The sequence below is a fragment of the Epargyreus clarus genome, unplaced genomic scaffold, assembly GCF_041222505.1.
Source record: "Epargyreus clarus isolate Ecla_fem2 unplaced genomic scaffold, WU_Ecla_fem_2.2 ptg000009l, whole genome shotgun sequence".
NCBI classification, from domain to species: Eukaryota; Metazoa; Arthropoda; class Insecta; order Lepidoptera; family Hesperiidae; genus Epargyreus; species Epargyreus clarus.
This window is the reverse complement of record NW_027332217.1, coordinates 4,709,160-4,736,495: the sequence shown is the minus strand read 5'-3', so window position 1 is coordinate 4,736,495 and position 27,336 is coordinate 4,709,160. Positions and strand designations below refer to the sequence as shown.

Here is a 27,336-nt window from a genome sequence, read left to right as displayed (position 1 = left end):
TTCGTCGCGGTGACGCAACTCGCGACATCGTGGCCAATACCCATATATAATATATTCCAAGTTTCACTTTCGCGTGAGTTACAGTTCCGCTTAGGGTTGGCAGATGATAGGAAATTAGAAACATTGTCAAAAGTTTCGAATACCGACAATTTTATTTTTTTATACTTTAAGCGTAGCAAACGAGCATAAGTGGCTAATGCCACCAATGAACCCAGATAAGATTATATTTAAGACGAAGAAGATAAGACTTTCCGAGGTAGACCACAGATACGCCGCGACCACTGAGAACTAAGCTGGAGAGTCGTGAAATAGTATGTCTTCCTTACCACGCCTTTGTACTTAGTCTATTAATAAATCATTTTACGTTATTTACATAATATAAAATAACACGGAATTGTACGCTGTGGTTCGCATTAATAATGAAAATAAAGCAAGAACATGTAATATTTGCTGTGAAATGTCGATTTAAAATATTCAGCGATTTTTTTTATAATTATACCTAAACGATGAGGCAGACGGGCTACCCGATGGAAAGCAGTCACCGTCGCCTACGGACATTTGCAACACCAGAGGAGTCGCCAATGCATCGCCGGCTTTGGAGGAGAGCTTTTTACACCTTTTTTGAAGAGCCCCATGTCATTAATAATTATACGCGTTATCCCTATTTTTTTATTTTGTGGTAGAAGATTACGTAAGTGGTGCTGCTGTCTTTGTGTTCGTTTATCGGTCAGCCCTATTTTCGCCGCTGACACGCACATTATGTTCCGAATCACGCCGGTCACTGATATGATCCGAATTCGGAACCGGTAATCCGTTGCAACTCTACGCTATATTGTGTTCAATTGTTGCATTCCATTGTTTTTTGAGCAACTGCAGTTATTTACCCTTAGTAGGAGTTTTTACGTTTTAACAAAAATGACTGTTTTTGGTTTTTGTGTACGTATTTACGAGGTGGAATATAAAGGACAATTTTGAGGAAATAACAACTGTATTTACCTATAATAAGCAAAATAAATAATTTAATTTGATTTGATTTCCCATACATTTTCAATCAGTTCTGATACAATCCGCTTAGGGCGCTGATTGGATATGCAAGGCCAAATACGTAAACAAATACAAAAACAGTCATTTTTGTAACAACGTAAAACCTCATACTGAGGGTAATTGTAGCAAAGAAAATAACGTTATTATTGCTATAACTGACAAGTGTGAGACACGCACGACGACAAATAATTGAAATAATTGTTTAAATAATAAAGTCGGTGTAATTAGCACTTTCTAATTACGCGGTTGTAACGATCTATAGTGGTTTACATAAACGTATTTTCATTATATAGTAGTAGCAAACCAGCATGCAGTCCACCTAATGGTGAATGGCTAGTGCTGCCTAAGGAAATCTGTAATCAATACCAGATACAATAAGAGCCCTACCTAAAGTTGCGTTGTTTGCCCTGAGACTAAGCAGGAACGCCTCGGATTAGAATATTTCCCGTACCAGACATTTAAAACCTAAACATAGTAGCGCTTTTAAAATGCTGTTGTTAGGCATAGATTAGTAAAGATTACTCACTCCTAACAAGAAAAACTACCCAGTTTTGAGAATTGAAATAGTTGCGTAAAAAAGTTTCGCCACGTCTCCGTGCTAAAATGTCCCTAATGTAGTATAAGTTATTTATTCGTAACCGTAGAACGTAAATTTTCTCTAAAAATGTTTTTATTTGTCAAGAATTCAAAAAAAGAACTTACTAAAATAAGCCGTTTGTGGCTTCATTCAATTTCAAGGCGGCGAAGTATCTTTACTAATCTATGTTGTTAGGTAGAAATAGGTGTGACGGTGGCGCCTGTTGAATCCAAACACAAAGGATCCTAACTTCAAATTATTTATAATATAGAATAAGCTAACCAGAATGCAGCCAAGGGTAAGTAATCTACAAGTAATAAACCGCCTTTAAGAGGAATGTCGTTTTATCTGAAGTTGATAACAGATAAGTTGTTGCTCTCGAGAATTAAGTTAAATTGTCAGCAGTGGACAACAAATTGGCATATTAACTCAAAATGACGTAAGGGTACCCTTACCATGAGTTTTTTACGTTTTGAGAAAAATGACTGTTTTTGTGTTTGTTTACGTATTTGCCCATACATTTCCAATCAGCGCCCTTAGCGGATTGTATCAGAACTGATTGAAAATGTATGGGAAATACCAAAACAGTCACCTTTGTAAAAACGTAATAACTCATACTAAGGGTACAGGTGTATGTTATTAACAGAGTATATTGGTGTATATTCCGAATATAACACATTTTAGATCGAAAGAATTTTTTAACTATATTTATTTACTAACACAGATGTCTATCATATTCTTTGTATATTATTATGTTATGCCTGTATAATGGACGCTTTATAATAATATGTATCAGGACAAGATAAATTTCAAAATCTCTTTTAGTAAAAATCTTCATTTAATGGACGGGCACGACGTAATCCATAAAAGGTATATTGAAATGGGATTTTTTTGACGTTGCTCCTGACAAAAAATGGTTTAACTTTGCTTTGAGCATAAAAAAACGTTCTGCATTTACAGCCTCACACTAGAATTCCCTGTATCGTGGGTACAAATACCCAGACCCCGACACAGAATCTTAAATTCATCATTTAGAAATCTGCCTGGCCGGGGATCGAACCCGGGACTCTTAGCGCGTCAGATCGGTATGGTGACCGCTCCGCCACGCGGGTCGTCAAATAAATCACCACTTCTATAAAACAATATTTTAGAAGTCATGCTTTCTTGCGATTAGAATCAATAACAGCAACAATTGAATATTTCAGCAGATGTTACGCCGTGTAACTGGTTTAATTACAGCAGTTATTTCTAATTAGAGATTCGTTATCCGCTGTGTAAGGATTACATTGCAAAGCCTTCTTTGTTATCGTTTGTTAGGTTTAAATATATTGTAAGACTTCAAATATATGTTACATAAGATAAATGTTAAGAGAACTGGGAACTCTGTACACTGGTTTTTTATACGAAATAAAAGTGAATAAGAACGACATATTATAAAAAATAGAGTATTAAATTAATGGAATTAAAGCTACCTTAGTGCAGAATCTATTAATGCTTATGATCTATACTAATTCGGATTTTATCATTTCACTATGGAACTCTAAATAGAAATTATAGAATTGAATTTTAAAACAATAACGTAATATATTTTTTTAATCCTATGCTATATTTTTTAAACTTTTAAGAGTTTTGGTTAATACACAGAGAAATAAACAGGAATAAATTAAAATAAACAATTTATCCCACACATTTTGACCCTTCATCAGTTAACTCATTAGAATATCCATATTAAGCACGTGTTAATATACAGTTGTCCAATGTTAACAGCCCATAAGGTTTGTGAGCTAAACATCTTACAGCTCATTAAAATTACTTTTGTGATGAAACTATTTATCGCGACCAATTATAAGGTCGAGGAAGATGTTTGCTCTTGACCCAGTTCAATCGTCCCAAATGCCAAGTCATCGTAACATTGTTCACTTCAGGGCCGGATTTGGAGGATGGCAGGGACCTCCACAAGAGATGGGGCCTCAAAATAGAGAAAAAATTAGACGAATTTCAACCGGTCAGTAATGATTAGGTATATTTCAAAAAGTATTTCTTAGCATTTTTTGCGATAATACTTGCACTTAATTAATGAGTTAACACTTCGTTGAAATAAATTTATTTGTAAATTTATTGATAAATTTATCTGTAAATTTGTTAGTACAAATAAATTTATTTTATATACATTTTTAAGGACATATTTTTTGGTTTTATTCGGAAAATAATAAGATTCCGAAACCTTCGATGCCTCACACCGCTAAACCCGGCCCTGGTTGACTTACAGATCGGTGTAGAGTTATAGATCGTTAGTGAAAGCATCAATATGTCGATTGGAGATTGACAAGGGTTAAAATCAAATGTTTTTGGTTCAAGGTTTGCTTCTATTGTGTACTGAGATTTAAAGGTATATATTGCCGGATTTTAATGCGTCAAAGTTCTAACATATGACAAGCACGTCTCAGATTCTAGTGTATAGAATAGCATCGGAATAATTAATTTCAGGCATGATAATAAGTGCTTCTAATTGAAACTGACATTGTTACGTGACTGAAGCGTTTTGCGGGCCCGTCATTGTACGTATGAAATATTTTTTATTACATAATATCTTCCAAACCCATTGATAAATTTGTTATGATAGCTCGATTTTCCTTAGTTAGGCGATATTGAAAATAAACATAACACATGATAGATTATATTGTTTGAAGTGAAAGTAAAAATCAAACACATTAAAATATGGCTATCACACATCATATGGACAAGTACATTTTGTACAATACCTATATGATTGGTCACTAGGTACCATTTTTTTATGCAGGTAAGTTTTTTATTACAGTGGCATTTCTATTACGATCGTGGCATTTACTTCGGTAATAGATAATTTAATTACCAGAGCTAGTTTATGTTACTGTTGACAAATCAATTCTGTGGCATTATAATAATGTTGATATAAATGCTTGTTATTATTTAAATATTGCCGTGACTATTATTTCTACATATATTGACTCATTGACTAAATATATAGCGAAGACAATTGATCAAAAATATCAACATAGTATAACATCGAGTTAAAATTATTAGGGGTATATCTTTTTGTATTATTTTTTTAACACTTTGAACAGCAATGCTAATAACAATTTGGAATTAACTAATTATCAACGCACGTGTTTATTGCTTTTTCCGAAATCGTTAACTGTTTTCATGTAAAGTAGGTTCTATATTTTGTATACAATATTTTGACAGGCCCAGGATGTGTATGCGATACGGGCCGAACGATACGATTTTATCTTTACCCTCTCTAACATACACGATGACTCTAGATGTAAATGCATCATAAGTCGTAAGTTATAATTATGTCAATGTTACTGAAAATATTTATGGCTCAATTTGGCGCAAGCACTGCCGTGCCTCCAGATTTCCTGTCCTTTACACCTAAACCAATTCCCTCATGAAACACCGGCGATTATTTAGTGGATACAGTTTTTAATAAATAATAAACACTTTACTTAATTGCCAATGCCCTTGCATCGTTTTTAGTAATGAATAAATTAACATCGTAATAGAAATCGTTGCTGTAATATTATGTTTACACAAACTGTCATATTAATTTTAATGAACCATATAAATTAATCAAATTTCGAAAACTATCAATGGAACTGATTGTATTACCAAAATAGTTAATAAACCAATTTAGATGTTAGTATTATATAACATGGATATGTAACTGGAACACTGTGTTTAATAATGAATAGATTCCGGCGTCAGATGATTCCAATCCATGTCACTTTAAATTAATAGCAATCTCCTTGTTTTCGGCTAAGGCTGTATTCACACTTGAAATTAGCAATATTGGTGTTCTGCTTGAAATAAGATGTTTAAAATACTAGATAACTACTGAGAATAGGAATTCTTATTAAAAGTTGTAATAAACATATTTTTGATGCTACATTAACTAAATAAAGCGCTTCAGTTTTATTTATACCATTGGTTCATAACGATTTGTCTACACTAATATTATAAAGAGGAAAACTTTGTTTGTTTGTTTGGTTGTTATAAATATGCTCAAAAACTACTGGACCGGTTTTAAAGATTCTTTCACCATTCGAAAGCTATTATATTGCCGGGCTATATCTGCTAGTATATAATATATCCATAATATCCACAAAAAAAGATTTTTCACATAATTCGCATTCTAAAGGGAAGAGGAGGTGGATAGTGTGCACATGACCTTACCCATAGCCCATAGACCTACAATAGTCAATATTACGTCAGTCCCATTCGTTAGATAACCGCTCGCTTACTGACAACCTATCAATAGCTTAGAATTAAGATCGATCTGAGATAAAGCTGATCACGATCGAATGTCACAAAGCAAAATGTACTTGATTTGTGTAATGACTAAGATATGTCCCTTCCGTATGGTTTTTTATTTTTACCTCACGATACCTAAACATTTTATAGTGATACCTACATATTAAATTACACCTAAGATCATGTACCGAAACACGTAAAAAATACCGATTGATTTCTCTATTGATCGAATTGTTTTAAGTAACGGGTACTCAATATAATTTATAAATATAAATTATTTAGTGACTATATTTCGACCCAGTTTTTTTAATTGTTGTCATGGAGAAATATCAGCATTAATTAAATAAATAAAACTTCATTTACCTAGTTAGTTCCCGTTATTTATTTGTGTTCTAAAGAAGATTAATCCAGGTCATTTCAACTTAGTTCCCAGGGGTATAAACGTCAAAATCAGCTGTTGCCAGCTCCAGGATCCTTCAGGATCTTATCGGGGGTTGATTACAGTTGTCCATGGGTGCCAATACACATTTACCATTACCATCTGCCAGGTCGACTGCATGCATATTGCACGTTTGACAGGTCCTTTAATATTATGAAAAAAAAAATGTTAAAATTCCCATGATGATATTTTAAAACATTATTATATCAACAAATCGTTTGTAAATATTGCAATATTCGCTTAATTATTTTGTTTAACAAAATTTGATTGTTTTAAAGACCTTAAAGTGACTTTTTAATAATTCAGGTGCTTGACCTCGCGACCTTCGTCTAATGTTCATCTCAGATTGACGTTATTCATGTAGGTAATCAAATTAGGAATCAATCATTATTATGTCATTAGCACTTTAAATTGCATATATGCAAAGTACACAAATGTAAACGAATTGTTTTAAGATTAAATTCCAATAAAATTAATTAAATTAAATTCTAAAGCGGCTACTGTGTACTGCTGTCCATTGGTATACATATGTTATGAAACTCAGAGAAGATAAGGATCGTATCTAGGGTCGGCCACAGATGCATTGTTAGTTGTTACTCCTCAGGACTAAGTTAGGTTCTCATAAATTTCCCTTATCATACCGTTAAAAACAGAGACCATATCAACGTTAACACAGTTGTTATAAGCATAAATGGTGGTGCCGTTGAAGTGTACTACCTTCAATAAAGTCACTTTATTACCAATCCATCTATAGATATAAATTTAAAATCTAACAGGCACTCGATATTAAAAGTTTAGTTATTATAAATTGAATTAGTGATTAATTTGAACCTTAAGATAATATTTTATAAGTACCCACAGCACAATAGTTAGTTACATTAGCGGTATATCTGGGTCAATTTTGCAATACTTTTGCAAAAAATTATCGAACTTTAAACTTATTCAATTTTAACGGTTGAAAATAATTATACTGATTTTATTACTCCACCCAAATATATAACGGTAGAATTGACAGGAAATAATTGTACTTTAAATCACACCCATTCCTTTAAGGCGATTTAATCTAGTTTCCATTTGACTAATGACTGCCTATAGACTCAAATTTACACTTCCGCAGAACAAAAAATGGCATTAGCAAGTTAGTCAGTGCGGAATACATATTAAAAAGGCTTGCCATGTTGTTGTCTAATACTTAGAGCACGACTCTACTTGACTAACGATTTGCTATTCGTGCTGTTGTCTTCCTGTGTGTGCTTTGTGAATATTCTACAGTAATAAAGTGGGCCGTCATCGTATATAATAATGCACATACAATGCACTCTTTGCAATCCGGTTGCAAAATATTGCGGTAAGGTTTTGACGCGTATTGTCTTAGACTTTCGGTTGATAAGTTATGATAGAGCAATGTTTGTAAGATTCATTGTTAAGTACAGCATTTGACTTAATGAAACGTTATATTCAGAAAATATTGCATGATGAAACTAGGACAAAAATTGTATGATAAATTAGTAATACTTAATGATGCATCTAAGAAGTCTATTCCTATTTAAATAATAAAATAAATATTTAATATTTAACAAAATATTAATTGAACATCGCTGTCATTACTAGAATTAACTTTATCGTCGCTGTCATAGGCACATAAAAAGAAAAAAAATATATAAATACACAGTATATAAAATCTTCAATCTGTCACGCACCTCTGATTTTCAATAAGTTATTTATTTGCTAGAAAGAGAATTAGAAATTAACACTAAAGTAAGTGAAGGAAAACATTGTAAGGAAATCTGTACCTAACTATAGTTAACTATAGTCAGATATATCTGAGCGATAAAAAAGCTCAAAGATATGTAAAGTCCGCAAATTCACTTCGCCAGCGCGGTAGATAATGACCTAAGCCTTCATTTTGAGAGGAGACCTCTAAAGTCTAAAGTCTTAATTTATGTAAAACAGCATTATTCTCTATGAGTTCGCTACTCTGTTACATATACAGTTAGTCGAGTCTAAAGAGTGAAGTATGAAATAATACCTACGTATGACTATGTAAGTGAGTCCATTAAACAAAACCAACACGTTTCGCAACCTGTCTAAGGCGTTTGAACTAGTTCAGTAAGGTGTAATTGTACTCGTTTATAGCTAATTTGCATACACCGACTAACAAAGAATTTGTGTGAAACGGACTGCGAAAGCATACGTACGTGTCTATTGATCAAGGCCTTTAGTAAATAAAGCGGAAAATTGCTACAGAAAATCTTTTTGCCACTAAAAATAGCTGCTACAATTTTCTTTGTGGATTGAAGGTAAAAAGATAAAGATAAGAAAAGAAACGTGCGACTTGGTATTTGCTTAACGTTTTTATGTAATGCAAGTATTCAACGGGCATTCAGTTTGTTTATTTTTATTACAAGATTGAAATAGTAAACGAGTTTGCAACTCAACTGATGCCATATGTAACGAATGCTATATAGAACAAAACCTCTTCTTCCTGATGCCGATCATAGATGCGTTGCTATTCCAGAAGACTAAAATGAATCCACCCTTCCATCGAAACGTAAGAACGGCTGAAAGCTAGACACAATTGTAATGGTGGTATCTCCCCGGTCGAAACATTTTTTTTTTATATTTGAGCCTAACGATAACGCAGACGTGCTACCTGATGGAAAGTAGTCAACGTCGCCTATGAACATTTGCAACACCAGAGGAGTCGCCAATGGATCGCCGGCTTTGAAGGAGGGCTCTTTTTACACCTTTTTTTAAGAGACCCATGTCCCCATACTGGTTCTTCTACTTTTCCAGTCTAATGTTTCAATTACCTGATGTTACGTGGTCAGTGCCGCCCATGCACATCCGAAACGACCAAAGTAGAATAAGAGAGTCGGTATTTGTGAAGGGCATTATTATTTTCATGAAATCGATCAAAATTATAATTAGCAATATAATAACCTTCAAAACGAAACACAGCACAAACACTATTTCTTTAAGAAATAGGTGTGGTTCAATACTTAGAACGAAATTGTTGTGGTAGGTCACTATTATTGCTTATTATTAGGTTACAAATTGAAATTGAAAATACAAAAACATATAATCATTATTACATGGTTGCAATCAATATACTCTACTTTATAACTATATTTGAGTGAAAATGAGTTTATATAACCTTAGACATCGAGGCTCGGCCACTCAGGTAATATTTAAATGATATAACTCAGCTGTCACCCATTCCGTAGGCTGTTGGGTGTCCGAAGGCTGGTCTTGCTTACCTTGATAAATCGTTATCAATACAATAGCTTCAAAGAAATAAGAGCGCTAAAACATTATTATTGATTACGTTAATGGAAGATATTAATTTTTGTTCACAGAAATTATACTTCCGACCCTAAATGAGTCTCTCTCTATATGCAGGTAGCAAACCAGAATTGTATGGTTCATGGCACCCTTAAATCTCTTTTCAAGCAGATTATTTGCTATGTATGTTTGGGTATGTTTTATTATTATAGAGTTCCCTCTATAATGATAAAACAGAAGAGCATGTAGTCCACCCGATGGTGAATGCTTCAGTGAAGTCGATCACAAATGCATTGACATTACTGAGGCTAAGAAGTAAGTCAGCTGGCATCCGCACCTTTCCAACAAAACATATCTCACGCAAACATAAACATATATCTCTTCACGCTAAAAATGGAAAGCACTATTTTTCATAAACTGACGAATAGATTAGTTATGTTTTTGGGAACGCATCTGCAAGTCCTAAATTAACCCGACATTCGTCTGGAGGCCGTATGTGCAACTATTGTTCTTGCCAATGACGCTTTTGGACAATTGAATGGTACGAAGATAATTGCCCATTATCGATTATATTTCAAGCGTTCGGCATAATAAGGATTTGGCAAATCATAGAGATTGCGAATGGCGTTGCGCTCGAGACCCTACAGTCACGATTTTTCGACAAAATTATATGAAGTGACAGCTGATGTCGAAATTACGTTACATTATAATAATGTTTCCTTTCAGGGTTTGGCAACTTTTGGCATTGCTAAATAAGTAAAAGATGCCATTAGTTTGCATTTAGAAGAAGTCCAAAGACGCAGAGTTGATGTTTGTCTTGAGAATGATATAGATTAAAAGAAGTTAGAAAACTCTTTAAGAAAATACAAATAATTGGCAACCCTTAAGCGATATTTTCAAGACATCTATAAGGTCTCCGATAAAATACTTATACCTTTAATAGTAATAAGTAAATACTTGTAGATATATATTATATACAAGTACTTACTTGTATATAATATATAACTATAAGAGTTGTTAAAGTTAGTTGTAACTTCCGTCAAGGCTTGAACAAATATAACACATTAATTGGTCAAAGGTCTTCTAAGAGAAAGTAGTTTTGGCCTATGTTAGCTTATATAAACAAGATGTACATGGTGACTTATGGCAATAATTTGCATACAGATATAATATGAATGTGATATAATTATGTAAAATTAAATATGGGATAATTAAACAATCTGAAATCAATTTGTCGTAGACTTATTTACATTAGTGGAGGGTAAAAAATTCTCTAACGAAATATTTTTCTGCATTGATATTCCCACTTTTTCTACATTTATCTAATGATTTGTTTTAAATAAGGGTTTGTGTTATTTAATAAATGAACAGCTAATTAATCATTTCCCTCTTTGATTGACAGTGCGAGGCGTACATTGCATGGTAATGCGTATGGAATGTATATGCATATTACGTATATTTTCGAATAAATTAATTCTTAAACTTTAACCCTTCATGTTAATATCGTTAATAAATCTACTGTTATCTGATCTCATGTTGAGCGGATCTTTATACAAAATTTCATAACCGTCTCTTAAAAGATCCGGACATGATCTTTTCATTACTTTAAACGGTTTATGTTCATGTATCTTTGTATGACCACTTTCTCTCGAACCTTAAAAGTACTTCCAGTCGACGTTGACTAATGCCACGTATGTTTTCTTTCTTTAAATCCTTTTATCTCCATACAATACATCGACGTAACGACGTAAGACGCAATCCAACGATAATGCCTTTCGGCTTCAAAGATTTAATCGCGTATATTTATTAGCATCATCAGTGGAGTTTTATTTAATTGTGCTATTCATCTTCAGACCGATTTATACATAATTACTATCATTAAAACCGAACTCAATACATAAAAGCAACGGCGTTAAGGAATCGCTAATTAATTTATTTGTATGAGTTAACAAAAACGAATCTTTTCTTCAATTCCCTAGCACTTAAGTATACTTTTTCCAAAACAATGTATTAGCATCACTATGTTACTACAACAAGATTTTATTTTAATGAAAAAAATGCCACTACTAGGTTTCTATACTAACAATTTATTTCGTAAAATAATCGATTTACTATTAAAGCCATACATAGAACAATAATAGGCGTGAGCTGACTTTCATTGGACACGATCCTTTATTAAACACTCACATACGACTATAACAATTGTCGTCTAAATTCAATGCAATCTTAAGCTTGTAAAGAGTTCAGGCTTTTCAACAATGCCCATTTCGACACAGTACTATACGTGCTGCGGCATTGTGAGTGAATGTGTTGCAACGCTCTGCCACCATACATATCCTATGCTTACTGTAGCAAATCCCTTTGATGACATTTTAATTTAAAATACATTGTAACGAGAGGTTTAAGGAAAATTCTCTTAATCCTGATTAATGTTTTGGCTCAGTCCGACATCAGGTTCAGAGGTTTCAGGATTCGATCCCGGGTTAGGTATGTAAATATTATTTCTTTTTTATAAGAGTTTTGGGGTCCTTATGTATTTCTTTTTATGTCCATGGCATCCACAACACTGAAAATACACGTGTGAAAATAATATTATTTTATTACATTTTAAATACTGGCGCGAAAAAAAATTGACTACCTTAATCAGTTTGATAGTAAGGTTTTTAATGAAAATCAAACAAAGTAACAAAATCTATATAGCACTGAACCACAGCAGGCGGTCCGCTATATAAGTTTTTTAGATTCCTAAGTGGTAGATTAAGTAGTACATGAATGCTATATTTAATTTTGAATGGTTTAAGTGATTCACGACGGATATTGCTCTATTCCTTTTTCAGTTACGATAATAATGCCTAGTCGTGAATTCCATTCTCTTTCATGCAACGTGATATAATGTGCACACTTTATGTACTTTTATTACTAACTACATATCGGATATCCGTGACTTTATCCGCATAAAAGGCACTTAAGACTTTATTGGAGTTTACTCCTTAAGAAACGATTTGAGTTATAAGGCCCGGTACGGAAATTTTATGAGGAGTAAAATCAAGTGTAACACGAAAAGTTGAGGCGTAACGGTAACCAAAATATGAATCAAGAGTGCTTTTATTTGTATGTATGCCATTTTCCTAGGAATTAATGGAATTTATTTTAAGTTCCTAGTTACTAGACAATGGTCATAGAGTTTTTGAAATTAGACGTATTATATTAAACCTAGGTATCATTATAACAAGGATATGCGTATTTTAAAATGTACTCAAATATATTTATTAAGGTTAATATTTAAAAGGTGCTTTATGCAAAAAAAAATATAGAAAAAATATGATCCTTAAAAATAAGAGAATTAAGAAAATAAATCAACACGATATAATTATGCACAAGCCTTACGTTAGCATTACGTTAGAAAAGAATGTCTTTAAAAGGGAAAATTATAAAATAAGGTAAATTATAAATTAAGTTTAAAACAAATGAACATTAAAATCAAAAGTAGTTAACTTTCTCAATTTTTATATAATGTTCTTTTAAGATACAATTAATTCTACAGCCCTATACAGTCGGTAAACAATAAATATTAATCACTGGTTTGAGATGTGATTCACACGAGATCCCAAATGACCTGCCGAGACCTTTAGCGGGCGGGAAGCGCGAACTGTCGATGTAACTCAAAATGAATTATTTCTTCCTTGATCAAATTTCCGCATGACTTTAAAGGCAAGAGAAAAGCGGAATTGGTTAGGGATAGTAACAGCAATGTCAAGCGCTTATGTATTCTAGTTCAAAGGGCAAAGTAGATAAAGGAGATACACTTACACGAGGAGTTCCGACTTAGTCATAGAAAGCAATGTATCTTAAAGTCCATGATCTAATACAGACAGGATTTCGATTCTTTGATTTGGAGTTGAATGCATTTGTAGGTGTAGGTTTGTAGGTGCGTAGGTGGTAGTGATGGTAGATTTTTTGACAGTTCAAATTTTTAAAAAAGTTGTATACCCATCATACGAGTACGTTACTCGTACGTTGCGTAAATAGAAAATGAAGTTCTTCTGATGTTGAGTGCTATTGCCTTTTAACATAATAACAATATCGGGACTATAATTCATCTGTTTTCTTTGCTGACAACTGGATGTGGTCGATGCCGACATCTGACAAATGTTTCCTTCTGACAAATGACTGACTACAGTAATAATTTCAAGAGAATATTAAATTATTTGCAATGTTCTTTCGTAACAAAATATAAGATAATTATTTGTTCATAATAATAGATCTATTGTGAACAGTTATGCAAAAATCTAACGGGTTTTTTTTATTTTTTATTTATTTAAAATTATGTAATTTTTTCAGTGACTTAACCTTAATAATTTTGCTACGCCTTGTAACAATACCATGTAATGTAATATTAACAATATTTATGATTAAAATGTTTGATTACAATGTTAATTAATTTTTTTTTATCTCAAAATATTCAAGTAATCAATTTTGTTCAACAATAAACACGATCTTTAAAGAGAAGACTTTTGTGCCAATCAAAATATTATTTACGACTTATTTTTGTAATTACCTGTCTCTTGAAGATTCGAATGCACCTATATCACTGTTTAATAAAGGAAAAAGGAGTATCGATGTAAAAATTAATTACTTTTTAGCGATGAGAAAAGGCCCGGGAAGAAGCTTAAAATATACTTAAAAGAGCTTAATAAAGTTTTCGAAGTTGAGATAAAGACTATGACCTTAAATCCTCTCATTAAGAGAGTTCTGTCTCATTGGAACAGTAATGGGTTGATGATGAAATGTAATGTGTAATTATTTTTTATATCCAACAATTTAGCCGTTCGGATTAAATTTCTTCACAGAGATTACTAAAATCGGTACTTCGATCGTGGTGTAATGTAGCGTGCGCGTATATTATTATGTTATACATGTGGAGGCGCAAATAATTTGCTTGTCGTTCGCCGATCACTCAAGAGAGATTTCATTTTGCGGCTAATTTTATGCGAGCCCATCAGAAATAATAGGGAGACATACTTTTCCGAGGCGTTTCAGCTTAGTCCTCAGGGGTAGCGGCGCATCTGTGGCCGACCTCAGGTAGGAATATCTAATCCTATCTGGGGTTGATTACAGATGTCCATGGGCGGCAGTAGCCACTTACCATCAGGTGGACTGCATGCTTGTCTGCGACTTCTATATTATAAAAAAAAAACACGCTATTCAGTGCAGCGGTAATATAAACTACGGGTACAACAATATTCATAGTTCGATGTCCGCCTTTTTACAGTATAATAGGTGTACGATGTACGGTTCGAGGTACGATGTACGATTCGATAGATCGATGTACGGTTTCGTATAGTAAAATGTGTAATAAAATTTCGATGCACTTTCACATTGCTCAAAAAAATATTCGTGCAAAGTTTATAATAAAGTATTTCTTTGGTTTTTTTACTAATGCTGCGTATCTGTAGCTTTTGAAATATTAATAACTGTGGTGCAAATATATTAACGTTCTAGTATTATGTACGTTAGTTTAAAGCGAGTGCGTGTGTTATAGATTATTTTTTTAGCTCCGTTCAGAGTTAGATTGTTGAAACATCGTTAGTTATTTTGATTGACAGCTTGTTGATATGACTATCGTATTTGAATCGATTCGTAACAACAATATTCATAAGAATTATTAATTTTGATATACCTTAATGTCGTTGTATTGATATTATAAGAAGCAGGGAAGAGAAAGTCTAATATAAGACCTTAGATATACCTTTAAGGAGTTCTCCGATCACAGTATGCTAATTAGGAACATTATTATTATAAAATTGGTATTCAATTTTGAATTTAATTAACCGACGAATCAATTTCACTTATTGAAAAGATTGAATGTAAATCGTTACGAACGATTAGTCGCATCTCGGACTGTTAGTTTTATTTGAAATATTTCCATTTCAGTTTTTGTGAAAAATTCTTAAAATGGTAAAGAAAAAACGTATTAACAAAGAGTTTGATTCGCAGTAACTTTCGATTTGTACTTTCACTTACCTTGAGTTGTGTGGAGGCAATGACCTGTGTGATCGGAACCCTTTCGTTAGAGGGCATTCGTCAAAACGTGTCTTAACTTTACTTTTTACAACGCCATAAACTTTATTGAGAAGGATAAATTATGTTCGTTATAATGATGCCAAATTGAACGAATCATCTTTAGAAGTTTTCGAGTGCTTTGGCCATTTTTTTCGATTTGATGCTCCGTTCATTCAACTTTAATTTAAAGTAATATTTAAAGCCGACTTTGATTTAAAATTTAAGAGCTTTATAATGCGAGTTTTTGCTTTAGCAAGTTGATCAACTCAGGTATAAGTAAGTGATATTTCGACCTAATAATATATTTATTTGAATTTATTTCAATTGATTAATTTATTTATTTTATTGAAGCTAAAACACTTTTAGGATTGTTATGTACATTGTAGTAGCAACTTTCAAGAAGTATCATCATTGATACATGGGTAATCATGATAGCGATTGATAGCGTAATATTAGAAAGCACCAAATACGGTCATTTTACTACCTACAATGACATAGAGAATCTTAAATATAGCCATAGTTTAAAGTTTGTCCCTATAATGAACATAAATGGTGAATAGACACTCAAACGTAAACATTATGCTAATCCTAACAAAAACACGTGAACATAAAATCTATGTAAACAAATAGAAAGCTCTATTCATAAACATGTTTATCGTACGTTATGCAACAGTGATTGATGTACTTAAATGTCAGAATGAAGACATTAGCGATCGCTGAAGCTTGGAGCTGACGTTGACTTGTGCTCTTAAGACTGTTTTTTGTATAAGAACTACTAAACTATGCAGTCCATCCGGTTAGTGGTTGTTGCATCGAATGTTACTCTTAATTAACTCAAAAAATAATAAAGGTTCTAAGAGAAGTCTACAGTAGTGATGTTCCTAATCTGAACAGAAATGAGTACCAAGATCCTTTTTTTTTTGTTTTCGAGGGGGAAACCTTCAAAAGGTACCCGACGACGTGGGAGCGACGCCGGGTTATGTGGGATTTTTACCGCACTAAAACCCCCCCGGTGGCCGTCCTCAGCGCTTGGTGGAGAACTCCGAGATCTCCGATGGAACACAACCGGAGTCCTCCGAGCGCGATGCCTCGGTCCGGCTCTGCCCTGGGGGGAGCACTTTACGCTCCTCCCGCACACCTGGTGTTTACGACGGCATGCGACCACACATGCCGCCGTTCTTCCCGGGGTTGCTCTCCGGACGGTTCGAGCTCCCACTCTTGCCGCCGGCAACCCCGGAAGCCCCCTTTTAGTCGCCTCTTACGACAGGCAGGGGATACCGTAGCCCTATTCTAGTCCCGGAACTACAGGGACAGAGTACCAAGATCCTGCGCCTTTTTTCCAGGACTTCAATGTGAGTATTACTGACTTTGAATGTTTATTTCATACAAATGAATCCCAAAAAGTTACAAGTCGTATTTATAGCTTTTAGAAACAGGTGCCTTGCTACCTCTATATACTAGTGTTGACATGTGTATGTGCATGTATAAGGGTGATTTTTTTATGTATCAGATTGGTACATCCATAGTTTCTATAGTGTATCGCTGAGACAAAAGATCCTTTTTTTTTCTTTCTTAAGAAGGTTTTTTAATTTAAGGTAGGTTTCTTCAACTACAGGTAGGCCCGAAATTAATGCACTGGACATAAAATATAAGGATATAATCAACTGCATTTCTGCATTGCTTTCTATAAACGTAAGCTGCCTTACCGGTGTACGGATGTATGAGAAACTTATAACATGCCTTGCCTGTGGCTGGTTCACTTATGTAAGCTATATCCTATAAGGGACAAGGAAATATGTAACGTAACATTTCAATAAAAATGTTTTTCCTCTTAAGTAATCTCTTTTTATCTTGCCTTAATAACGTATAAGTAAAGTATTGTATAGTATAAAAGTATTGAATTATATTATTCTAGCTGACCCGGTAAATTTTATGCCGCCTCAAAATCTATTTATCAAATATATTTCATATAAAATATAGCCTATGTTACTCGTGGATAATGTAGCCTTTGAAATTTTAAAATCGGTTTAGTAGTTTTTGTGCCTATTCGTTACAAACAAACATACAAACAAAGTTTTACTCTTTATAATATTAGTATAGATGTACAAACATATTCGCGCAGGTGTTATTATTATATAGATTTAATAGTTTGTACATATATTGATAGACAAAAGTTACATTTTTATATACACACACAAATTAAATTTTATAATTTTGGCTTTATATACCGTAAGTATACAGCAACATAATAAAATAATAAATATTTAGATATTCACATAAATAACCGGTTTTGTATCTAGCTCTAAATATATCGTGAGATTTATCACATATTACTTTTCATCATATTCTTTTTAACTTATCGGTGATTAATATATTATGGTCAAAATATAAAGCACTACTTTTTATGAGCGTTTTGATTCCGTCAATATATCATTGTATCAACAGTAGGTTATTGTACTTATAAAGAATACAAGTTCAAATTATTATAATTCAGTTACATTGATTTATTTATACTCATTTTCCTTGTTTTGATCCGCGCGGTCATTGAGACAAACATGTTTATAGTAGAGTTCGATGACTCTTCATATCAGAACTATGACTTTATAAGGATTTCCTGATGACAAGATAGTGTAGAAATGCACTGGAAAGATGCAGAACTGGTTTCGCTTATACAACATAGGCAAAAAACTGTCTGCACGTAAACTATTTCCTAAACGTTAACGTGAAGCCCTAAATTACAGTTAGATATTATGTAATTATATATCAGCTTATATATGAGGCTGCTAGAACCGGAGTGGCCTAACTGCATTTTAATGATTTTTGACCTATCTGTATTTTCGTAATTTAAAAATGTTGAATATAGAATATAGAAATGAATCACGTCGCCATAGTAAATTGTATGACTACACCTCTTCGTAACGACTTCAGAGCGGATTATACACTTTTATATTTCGCCAAATATTGTAAATCGTTTTTTGTAGTTAGGCTACCTTGGTTCTAACAGCTTCATATTATTTATTTATTGAAAAAAATACCGTATCATTTACATTAACAACGTAATGCATAGAAACATACTATATTTACTATTACTCACAGCGCCATTCATTTCTTCCATCATAAATTGAAATTAGTGAGTAAGTCTTTACATTGCAGTGGGAGACACCATCTATGATAATGTAATTTGGATAAAACTTTTCAGTACTATGTAATCACTGAAAATAAAAATATGAGATACGTATTTACATCAAGGTCGATTTCAATAGAGCTAAAATTAGTAGATACAGTTTTATAAATAATTTCAGAAAATATTTCTCATTGTAATATTATAATCAATTCTAATATTACTCAAAAGTTAGCATGGCAAGGAATGCCATGGTATATCAACTAATTTAATTATGTATTTCAATCAATAAATTACGATTATTACGAGTATGTTTGAAGGATAATAAATTAATAATCATGTAGCAATTAATTACAAAATTGCTTGAAGCTCAATATCTCGGCAGCCTACACCGTTTCAATAATATAAACATACCAGGGAACTTAGTCATAGAAATTGCTTTATTAGCAATAGTTTCGTATTTACTATATCCAATTATAATCTTGGGTTCAAATCCAATATCTATTCGTTTCTTACGTGTGTGTCTCTTTACACCAACATCAGAAGTTTGCAGAATTCTTCAACCTGCATGAGTCACAAGAAATATTCTGTTAAGTTAATTCCAGATATTCATGGGCATCATTCAGCTTAACTTTTAAGCTTAATGAAGTAATGGTCTCTGAAATCTGAACGATTACCTTTAATAACAGCAATGATATGCGCTGCTGTGTTTAGGTTTAAAGAGTAGGTTAACATTTACTTTTGAGAAATAACAAATCCATAGCGAATTTCAGGGTTCCAGTAGTATTTGGGTTGACTACCCAGGCCGATGGGCGGTAGCGACACTTTATCACCAAGTTGAATGGGGGTTTCATTCAACTTTGTTATTAAGTGTGATTTCATAAAAAAATCAACATAAAAATCAACAGTACCCTTACCAGGAGTTTTCAAAATCGACAAATATGACTCTTTTGGTATTTGTTTACGTATTTGCCCATACAAATTCCAATCAGCGCCCCTAGCGGATTGTGTCAGAACTAGGAAATTGTATGGGCCAATACGTAAACAAATACCAAAACTGTCATATTTGTCGAAACGTAAAAACTCCTGGTAAGGGTACAGGTCCCACTCCGGGACCACCGGCAGAAGTGAAAGAAAGTTTTCACATTTAAAATATAAACAGATTCTATATTTCGGCTTTCGATATACACAAACATAGATTGAGACACTGTGACATAATGTAATGTAATCAATGTACAGTACGATAAGCAACTGTAACCTGCAAGTATGATGAAACGCGTAATCAATATTACAAATAGGCACCTGAATTTTTGAACAACGATTGCCTTTTCTTACAGATATTACAAAGTAAAGTTATTAGCAATCATTACAACAATGAATTACATTGCATTACAAATAAAGAGTTGTTCGAATCGATAAAATGTTTGTACGTGTCATATCGAGGGATCGTATTATTTGAGTTGTCGATAACATTTACATCACTAATGAATCACCTGTTAATGCGGTCATTCTATTATTTATATCTAAAGAAATTGGAATTTGGAAGATATTAGAAATTAGAAGTAGTAGACGTCAAGATCGTCCTGCATGTTATTATTGATCTTTGGGACTCGTACATTTTCAGAGGTCACTGACCCATGCACAACTACAAATAATCAATTCCAACAGAACAGGAACTTTACAAAAACTAATTTCAAATTGTAATTGCTATACCTTTGTAGTGAGAACACACTTGGGACCTTTTCCGTGTAAGTAAATGCGTGAGTAAACATAGGATGTAACAGTAGCAGCTTATTGGATTTTATTCATGTATTGGAAATTCAGATTCACATTCCATATCATGTTTAGACTGTACGAACCTTATGATCTTTCGTTTTAACGGTAACGAAATATCGTGAAGGGTATAAGCCTGAAGGATTATGATACTCTAAAGTATTGATTTTAGCACTAGCTATTGCAGAGTATTGACTCTGCAATAGCTAGTGCATTACGTAGTGGATTTTTTTTTCAATTGAAATTAGACCCGTGACCAGTAGGGGGCAGTAATTCGCAATAAGCAAGTACACCTTATAAGACCCCAATCAGAAATAGATGTTAGTTAAAGTTTATGCACATAAGCAATCCGCAGTACGTTAAAGTTTAGCGAAATTAATTCAACTCAAGTTTCGCCGACATCTATGTTAATTGATTATAATTAAACTAATTATTATTTATAACGAACTTATTAAAATATACAAATATGTGGGCTCTACAAGCATTAACATTCTTTAGATACTTAAATTATATTTATGTTTATGTTACATTAACTTCGTACCCAGAGATAATTAAGAACGCAGTGACAACATAATTAATTACTCGTTTAAGATTCCAGTGCCTATCGTAATCTACACTAATATTATAAAGAGGAAAATTTTGTTTGTTTGTTTGGTTGTAATAAATAGGCTCAAAAACTACTGGACCGATTTTAAAAATTCTTTCACCATTCGAGAGCTACATTATTTACGAGTAACATAGGCTATATTATATATGAAATATATTTGATAAATAGATTTTGAGGCGGTACAAAGTTTGCCGGGTCAGCTAGTCTTTAACATAAAATTGTAATGTCTATCTGTTTTAAGGTATTATAAATATGTTTTACTAACATTAGGATTAAGTCTGGTCTTACTAACAAATATCAAACCATCTTTATTTATTAGTGAATGAGGTCATAGTTGGTTGTTAAACATTTTTGTTGCATAATCGCTTATTATGTCACTGGATCTCTAATATCGACCTCTGTAAACTGATAAATAAATGAATTGAATTAAACACACACTGTAGGAATAAAATACGAGTAATTTTTTTTATTTCGAAATTTGCAATGCAGTTATGAGAGAAGCCCGTACATATCATGTCAATAAAAGGGACAATAAATGTGTTCTCTGTTCAATTCCACTCTCAGCTTCTTTATATAGTAGCTCCCGTGCATACAAACATACGTACACAAATACCCAAACCCGAAAGTGCCGTGTAATTGTAGATTTAGACGTACTAATTAATATGCCTTATGGGGAAACGAATTGGAAACCAATTTGATGATAAATCGGTTTGATATAGAATAAATGCGACAAGAAAACAAAGAAAAGTAATCGAGAAAGGTACCAAAAATATTGATATTATTAAAAGCAAAGCGTTTTATGAAAAAGGTTATTAATTTTACAGATTAAGAACATTTTTAATACTCACAAGAATAACATTCGTACGCCCACATCTTATTGCTCACCAAATTTGGTTTTGCATTATTATGCTTAAGTTCTTGTCAGGCCCTTAACTCGAGTTAAGGTCGTAAAAGTCTGAGTACATTGTCAATATTGGAGAGTCGGGATCCGTCAAGGATATTGAACCCTGACAAGTGCCAATACCAGGTAAGAGGAAAAAATCACGTTTAAAACATGTTAAAACATACAAAGGGTATAATTTCGTTACGGGAAGTTAGTGACACAGGCGATGCAATTTTTTTGTTGATTTTTATGTAATAGAACGAATGTAGTTCTTCTGATATTATGATGATGATAATAATATAGTCATTACTATCCGAAGACAATTGACAATTGATATATATTATATCATCAAACCTAAAATATAATAATAATAATGAAGTAGATCGCTGATGCTTTATGATCTTTGAGGACCTTAATGGAAGTCTCCGTTGCAATTTCACCGTCTTCGATCAGTGATATATCGTTTTGGAGTATGAAATTTCTAGTGCAGTCTGGTTGGAATCAGGGCAAGTACTCTTATTTTTCAAGTTTGCCACTTGCTTTAGCTGTGAAGAAAAACATCCTGAGGAAACCTGTGCCTGAGGGTTCTCTTTAACATCCTCAGAAGGTTGTGAAGTCAACCAAGACATATTTAGTTAGAGCGTTTTACAATGGTGTAAACCTTGTATAAGCGGAGACCTTTGCTCAACAAAGCTACAGTAATTGCTTGAGCAACAGCATGATATTTACGGTAATTTAGTATACAGATACCCTTGTCATAAATTTGATTAAAGTATCATAAAACGACCAATTTCTAAGTTAAATTGAGCGTTACGACATAAAGTTACAAGACAATACGTCTACGAGATAAACAAAAGGGTATGGTGTTGACCCGTGAAGTGTCTCACGTGGATTGCACAAGAGAAGCGGATTCTTCGTAGGGGTGGCTATTCTTTCCGAAATAGATCGATTCTTGAATCGATTCGAGTCGAAGTGCAAAAAAGTGATTCATAAAAAAATCGAGGCCGAAGAATCGATTCCCGAAAAATCTATCTTCGATCTTTTCATCTAAAACGGGCTAAGATAGCGAAAAAAAGGTCATCAGGATCAAACTAGTACTGAAATACGTAATCTGTCCGCAAAAATGTCTATAACACATTCAACCAACTTCGAAAAGATCGACATTCGATTTTCTAGGATGAAAGATCGTTCGATCGATCCATTACAGGAGATCGATAAAAATAATCAATTTTTTTGGCCGAAAAGATCTTCGAATAATCGATCTCAGATCGCCATCCCTAGTTCCTCGGAAGTGAACGGTTCCGTTCCGTAATGACATTTTAAACAATGGTGATGAAAAACTATTCGGTTCTAAGCATTAACTATTTAAGTTCCATTGTCAGACTGCAGGTTAGAGCAATTAGGCAATATTAGAATTGGAAGGAAACCTTGGATAAAGAAAATCAACTTAAGCAACGATTTGATGACCCTTTGTTGTTTCATTGTTCGCGGCGCGAAACGGATTTAACTAGATTTGTTTATTAAATTTGTAAGGTTGTCTAAAAATAATCAATAAGTTGATAGAGTTATTGATGCAAAAAGTAATTTTAAATTGTATAAAAAGGTGTAATCAGTTAAGATAAGGTCGGAGTTAGAAATCTTTGAATTTTTGACTGAGGCCTTGCTGTTTGTAATATCCTAAAATGGAAGCGTTCTAGTATCATTGAGGAGGTATTTATCTTAAAAGGTATGGATGCGCCAGTAGTTATGACTTTCAAAGCTACGATAGATACTAGTACAGATCAATTTAAGGGCATAATATTAAATTTGACACAGTTATTCGTCCTTCATATCTCCTAAGTGAGTTATGATTAGGCTGTAGTTAGGTAGACAATGGAGGGACAAAAATGCGGTGCAACAAGCTTGCAAAAACCCTGTTATTATATCAAACGCAATACCCTCCTTTCCGGAGCATTGAGACACTAAGAAATGATGTTCCGACATTTTTGTGCAAGATCTATTTACTTTTTATTGTTATATCGGTCAAGTTGTTTGATGTTACAGTACCTACTCAGTAAGTATAGTTTTTGTAACGAAACGCTGACAGTATTACATTGCAGGTCAGTGCAGACATTGCGTAAAAATTGTAATAGTGCCAAATAAATGCCTGTACGATCGCCGGTAACTCGTTGATGTAAAATGTTATTCTTATCATGCAGTACGCGGACTGCCCTGCATCATAATGTTGGGAGATATTTCATTGTCTTGAGGTAAATTCCATTTTATCGCAATCCATTAGAGCATGACGTCTCGTTGCTTTCAGTAGGTCATTGTCACTCATAGGCGCGAATAATTTCATTTACCGTGAAATTTTTCGTAAAAGTTCTGCACCGCTTTTGCAACTGTTTCGAACTGTGAACTCTGTTGCATAAGTATTTTTTTGCAATCATCTCCTGGTTATATTTGCTCTGCTTTATTCAGATACAATTATAGTACAATCTGAAAATTTCCGGCCGAAAACGCATTCTAACACGTCTAAAAAAGTTAGTGTTCTATTTACTCATTGTATTCAATTTATATTTATTTTCAAATGTTTAAAAATCATTTTTATGGCTCATTAGCCATCCCCTATTTTTATTTTTAAACCGACTTCATTTAATGAATAATTTGTTAGGATATATTTGTAAATAGTAGTAAGATTTATGTGTATTTAATTAAAAATACATACCATCGATCTTAGTCCGTGCAGATCCCGTAGGAATGGCTGTTGCTACAGAAATAAAAAGGAACAAGAAGACAATCCTTGCACTGACACCCATTTTAGTCTGCAAGTCTTAAAGTTCGATATACGAAAATATTTTTAAAATGTAATTCACGTAAGACGCAACTATTTCCCGCGTGCAGCCGGTAACATTTGCGCCGCGATCGACGTCCGTTCGTACCCGCGACCTGTCAACAACTGAAGTGTTGGCGCGGACTTTCTATCAGCTGGTTTATGCGCCGGCGCAACTTTGTCGATTCTAGAGTAATTCACGTACAGAATGACTTCTGGGTTTGCTTTACAATTATGCCTACTTTGTTGAGATTTAACTTAAATAATATTGTTATGGTCATAATATTACAACTTACACAGCATCAAAACCAGAGTTAGTTTGTAAAGACTCAACTTATTAAATATTCTTATATAACGAAAAAAGACAAGGTGTTTAACGTGGTGAAGATAAGTAGGTACCTAATACTACCTACATAAGCATCTCATAAGTACTGTTTTTACTCCAGTTGTGGAATGCATGAAATGTAGCGAATGAGAATGCAGTCCATCTGATAGTAAGTAACCTTTATAATCAACCCCAGAAAAGATAACAGTCCTACCTGACGTTCTCCACAAATGCATTACAGACCTTGAGGACTGAATTGAGGCACCTTGTATAAGAGTCTCTCCTTAATCACACCCTCAAACTTTCTAGTTTATCTTCTGATAACAGCGCTTAAATTGTTATTAGGAAAAAGTAGGTTAGGCAGTAAGTTCCCCGAAATCAAATTATGAAACTACCACTTTTACTATTAAAATATTGGATTCCATTAAATAGTTAGTAAATTTATCACTAAATATAAAATATCCCATCTGTCAGTCTCTTTATTCTTTGTGAATGATTGCACCCGCATATTATACTCTAGCGTACGCGGCCTACGTTTTATTATGGTTTCATTTTATTAATGTTCGCCGTTGAAAATTGATACGCTTTTTTCATTTATAATAATGATATAGTTGTCTTTTATAGGAGTCTGTCACGCACATTTAGTACATTCATAGAAATATGCATGTTTTTAAATAAATGTGAATGTGACTTTTATTGAAGAAAAAATATCAATAAATATATATGAAGTACTAGCTGACCCGGCAAACATTGTGTTGCCATATAAATAAAAAAATGTTAAGGGTGAATAACCCTTACCACTTAGGGTTATGAAAAATAGATAGTAGCCGATTCTCAGACCTATTGAATATGCATATAAAATTTGGTGAAAATCGCTAAAGCCGTTTCGGATGAGTACGGTAACTAACATTGTGGCACGAAAATTTTATATATAAGATATACAATAATCATATTATATGTATACCAAAATGATCAACGTAATTATTTGTGCAGTGGATTTGACTTCCGACTAGACAGACTGAATTTAAAATTACGAACCGTCGATGTGTGAAAATCTGACACAGCTTTATTATTGAAGGCGGTAGAACCCTTTTTGGTTCGACTCCGGCAGCACCACCGCCACTCCTATATCTACCTGATAACAGCAGTGTTGAGCGCTGCTGTGTTATGGTTAGGAGGGTGTGGTAAGTGAGACATACTTTTCCGAGGCGTCTCAGCTTAGTCCTCAGGGATAGCGGCGCATTTGTGACCGACCTCAGGTCCTCGGAAATATCTAATACTATCTAGAGTTGATAGCAGATGACCATGGGCGGCAGTAGCCACTCAGGTGGACTCTGCACGCTTGTCTGCTGCTCCTATATCTATCTAAATATATATAACTCAAAGGTGACTGACTGACATAGTGATCTATCCACGCACAGCCCAAACCAATGGACAGATCGGGCTGAAATTTGGCATGCAGGTATATGTTATCCGCTAGTAGACGTAGGCATCCGCTAAGAAAGGATTTTGACCAATTCTGCCCCCAAGGGGATAAAATAGGAGATGAAAATATTACTTCGTAACGCTTCGTAACGTTCTATATTATTTGAATTTGAATTGATCAGTATCAAACGTAAACCGAGATATTAATATGCTTCCTAAAAAGCCATTATTCCACCCAAGATAAACTTTCATGTAGGTGGAAGATGTGAAAAAGTAATGTAATACTTTTTTATTGCGTTCCTTTTGTGTTTTATTCAGAATTGATCAGCAGTGTTCAAATTGTGAGCGTTCGTAATAATTTTGTGGTAAATGTAATTTGTAAAAAATATCAGTACAAAAAATACAGTTACTTCCTGTGTGTGCAAAGTCTGCCTTTATCAAACTCATATGGTATTCTTATTTACATAATACCAAAAGGCTTGAATTCAGTTTCCTGTTTGTCACGTGAGAAATACCGCCACACCTATTTCTACCTAATAACAGCAGTGCTAGGCGCTGCTGTGTTCCGGTTTGAAGGATGTGGTAAGGGAGACAGACTTTTCCGAGGCGTTCCAGCTTAGTCCTCAGGGGTAGCGGCGCATCTGTGGCCGACCTCAGGTAGGAATATCTAATCCTATCTGGGGTTGATT

General features: G+C 33.6%; 1 protein-coding gene across 1 annotated transcript in view; it reads right to left on the bottom strand.

Moving 5' to 3' along the window:
* Positions 1-25,029, bottom strand: part of LOC140744808 (uncharacterized) — a 79,846-nt gene extending 54,817 nt beyond the window's left edge. Inside the window, exon 1 of the mRNA XM_073076478.1 lies at positions 24,793-25,029. Within this exon, the coding sequence (XP_072932579.1) occupies positions 24,793-24,883 (91 nt within the window). The 5' untranslated portion in view covers positions 24,884-25,029. The remainder of the gene's footprint in view (positions 1-24,792) is intronic.
* Positions 25,030-27,336: the final 2,307 nt, after the last annotated feature.